Raw genomic sequence first — 3,580 nt, 5'->3', positions numbered from 1 at the left:
AAAAAAAAAAAAAAAAAAAAAAAAGACAAAGGCTTGAAGCACATTGTCCTCTGACCTTTACAGGTACTGTGGTAGGTTAATACCTGTACTTATACACATACACAGACATCCAGATACAAATAATGATCAAGTTTGTTTTGTTTTTGTTACTAGTAGTATTTTAAATGTTTGTTTTATGTGTGTGGGTATTTGGCTTGCATGTACGTCTGCACAGCATGTGTGCCTTGGGCCTCAGGAGGCCAGAGGAGAGTGTCAGATCCCCTGGAATTGGAGATAGAGATGTTTGTAAGCTGATATATGGATGCTAGGAATCTAACCAGATCCTCGCGAAGAGCAGCTAGTGCTCTTAACTACGTAGTTGTTTTTCTAGCCCCTTGGTTTTACTGTTTGTGTTAAGACAGGGTCTCATATAGACTAGACTGTTCTTGATATCACAGAGATATGACTCCTTTTTCCTTCTGAGCACTAGGATAAAAAGTGTACATCACCATTCCTGGCATAAAAATTGAAAACTATCTTCTAAGCCGTACATAGTATATGCATGTAATCACAGCTACCCAGGAGCCTAGGGCAGGAGGATTGTTGTGTCTAAGAATTCAAGGCCTACAAAATGGAATAGTAAGACCCTGTCTCTTAGGAAAATAAGTTAGAAAATATTGTGTGTACAAGTACTTTTACAACATGATCTTCCTCTGTAGCTCAGGCTAGCCTTGAATTCACAAACCTGCCTCAGTCTTTCCAATGCTGGCATTGAAGCTGTGGGCAGCCATGCCTAGCTTTCTTTGTTTTAGAGTAAATGATATTAAAAATATTTTGGCAGTTCGTAAGTGAAATACAGGGATTCTCTGTAAGAGAAATGGTGGAAGGTCTTGATGTCAGAGTGTCTAATGATGTTTTCTGTTTCTGTTATAGAGTCGGAAAAGCTGAGTAAGATGAGTTCCCTCTTGGAACGGCTCCATGCAAAATTTAACCAAAATAGACCTTGGAGTGAAACCATTAAGCTTGTGCGTCAAGTCATGGTGAGAATTGTGGCTAAATGGGTTAAGTACTAAGGGAATTACTTAATAAAGCAATCTTTCTGAATCCATGGTGGGTATTGATTTCAGAGGCCAGCTTAGGAAGGAAGTGGCTTGAATTCCTGTATCTACAGGGGTATTCTAGGACTCCTCATAGATCCTAAAATCCATGACATGAGTTCTTAAGTTCCTCGTTTGTCAACTGGACTTGTTGGCATGCCTTTTATCCCAGCATTCAGTTGCAGAGACAGGTCGATCTCTGAGGGTTCAAGGCCAGCCTGGTCTACAGAGTGAGTTCCAGGGCTACACAGAGAAACCTTGCCTCAAAAAACATTAAAAGAGCAGGGTGATGGTGGCGCACGCCTTTAATCCCAGCACTCAGGCGGATCTCTGTGAGTTCGAGACCAGCCTGGTCTACAGAGCTAGTTCCAGGACAGGCTCCAAAGCCACAGAGAAACCCTGTCTCGAAAAACCTAAAAAAAAAAAAAAAAAAGAAAAGAAAAGAAAAAAAAGCATTATCTTTGCATATTTTAAACATCCTCTTATATACTTTAAGCAAATCTCTACATTACTTGACAATAGTTAGAACAGTATAAATAGTGTACATATTTGTCCTGCTCTGCTGTTCATTGTCAGTGCAAAGCAATATTGTTTTTGGTTCAGAAGCAGAATCTTTTTTTGAGACAGGGTTTCTTTGTGTAGCCCTAACTGTCCTTGAACTCCACTTTTTAATCCATGCTGGCTTCAGTCTCACAGAGTCCTTGCTGCCTCTGCCTCCCAAGTGCTGGGATTAAAGGCTTGTGCCACCACCGCCCACCCGGCAAGAAGCAGAATCTTACCTGTAGGTCTCTGGCCCTGAACTTGGTTTGGTCGGTCACTTACCCAAGCTGGCATTGAACTTGTTGTGTAGCTCAGGCAGCCTTTGAAAAGTGTACAGATCTTCCTGCTTCAGCTTCCCGAGTAGCTTGTAGCACAGTCCTTTTGAGTCAGGGTGTGTGTGTAGTTTAGGTCGGCCTTCAACTTGGTCTGTGGCTGAGGCCATCCTGCCTTAGCTTCCCGGGTGCCCAGGTTACAGTTGAGTCCCGCCATCTCTACTATCTAGTTTTTCTCTGGTCTGTTTGAAATAGGGTCTCATTCATTCATTTTGAGATTTTTTGATTTGTTCTTTGTTTTTCTTAACTCTTGTTTGGTGCCCATTCACTGTCAATGAGTATCTTTCCCTGTCCTATTATTACTTCCCTCTAAGTCATAAACCAGTGTGGTGATACTTGAGCTACTTCAGTGGAAGGTGGAACACTGGAAAAGCGTTGTAACAATTGTGCTAAATGTTCATTCACTTCACTTTGTGATCATGAAAAAACAGTGATTTATTTATTTTTATTGTTTTTTTTCGAGACAGGGTTTCTCTGTAGCTTTGGAGCCTGTACTGGAACTAGCTTTTGTAGACCAAACTGGCCTCGAGCTCACAGAGACCCACCTGCCCCTGCCTCCCAAGTTCTTGGATTAAAGGTGTGTACCACCACCTTCCGGTCAGCGATTTATGTTTTAACACTTCTGTGTATATATTATACTTTAATGAGACTATTCACTCCTTCCTACCAAAGTTCCCTTTAGCTCCAGGGTAAGTCTAGTTCATTATCATTTACCTGACCAATCATTAGACTATTGCTAATAAAAGAGGTAAGTTTGTTAATAAAGAACTGTATTTTAGGGGCTGAAGAGGTGGCTCAGAGGTTAAGATTACTGGTTGCTCTTCCAGAGGAACTGAGTTGAATTCCCAGCACCCACATGGTGGCTCACAACCATCTGTAATAAGAACTGATGCCCTCTTCTGGCATACAGGCATACATGCAGGCAGAACATTGTATATGTAATAAGTAAATAAATCTTAAAAATAAAAAAATCTTTAAAAAAAAGAGGCAAGGTGTGTAATTATTTCAGTGGTAGAGCATTTGCCTTGTATGTATAATTGCACAGTTCATTCACTAGCAAGAGAGAATAAATGAACCAAAACCAAACCCTGTATATCAGACTTGATTGTAGTACTTGCTACTATGTGATTTGAATAAATTATATAATCTCTGTGAAGTTATGTTTCCTCATGAAAGCATATAATGCTGGTTTGCTTTTCCAAGTTTTGTTTCTTTTTTTGGTTTTGTATGTGTGGGTGTTTTGTCTGCATATATCTCGGCCAGAAGAAGTCATCAGATCCCCTGGAACTTGAGTTATAGGTGGTTGTGAGCCACCATGTTGTGTGCTGGGAATCAAATCTTGGTCTTTAATCCTAGCCTTTAATCCTAGCACGTCTTTAATCCTAGCACTTAGGAGGCAGAAGCAGGCAGAACTCTATGAGATCAAGTTCAGCTTGGTCTACAAGAGCTAGTTTCAGGACAACTAGGGCTGTTGTTACACAGAGAAACCCTGTCTGGGTGGGTGGAGAAGCAAGCCAGTTCTCTTATCCTGAACCCCTTCTCTAGCCTCCTAGTGTTTTTTGTTGTTGTTGTTTCTTTGTTTTTTTTTTTTTTTTTTTTTTTATTAATGGGTGAATGTTTTTAGTGTAGTTT

The 3,580-nt window shown here is 40.5% G+C and overlaps 1 protein-coding gene across 1 annotated transcript in view; it reads left to right on the top strand.

Annotated features, from left to right (window-relative positions):
* The window catches only part of Med1 (mediator complex subunit 1), a 42,899-nt gene that overhangs the window by 4,011 nt on the left and 35,308 nt on the right, over window positions 1-3,580 (top strand). Inside the window, exon 2 of the mRNA XM_050156814.1 lies at window positions 913-1,019. Coding sequence (XP_050012771.1) covers window positions 913-1,019 — 107 coding nt within the window. The remainder of the gene's footprint in view (window positions 1-912; window positions 1,020-3,580) is intronic.

The sequence above is a fragment of the Alexandromys fortis genome, unplaced genomic scaffold, assembly GCF_014885135.2.
Source record: "Alexandromys fortis isolate MF-2015 unplaced genomic scaffold, M_Fortis_MF-2015_v1.1 scaffold_31, whole genome shotgun sequence".
NCBI lineage: Eukaryota > Metazoa > Chordata > Mammalia > Rodentia > Cricetidae > Alexandromys > Alexandromys fortis.
This window is presented reverse-complemented; position numbering and strand designations above follow the sequence as displayed.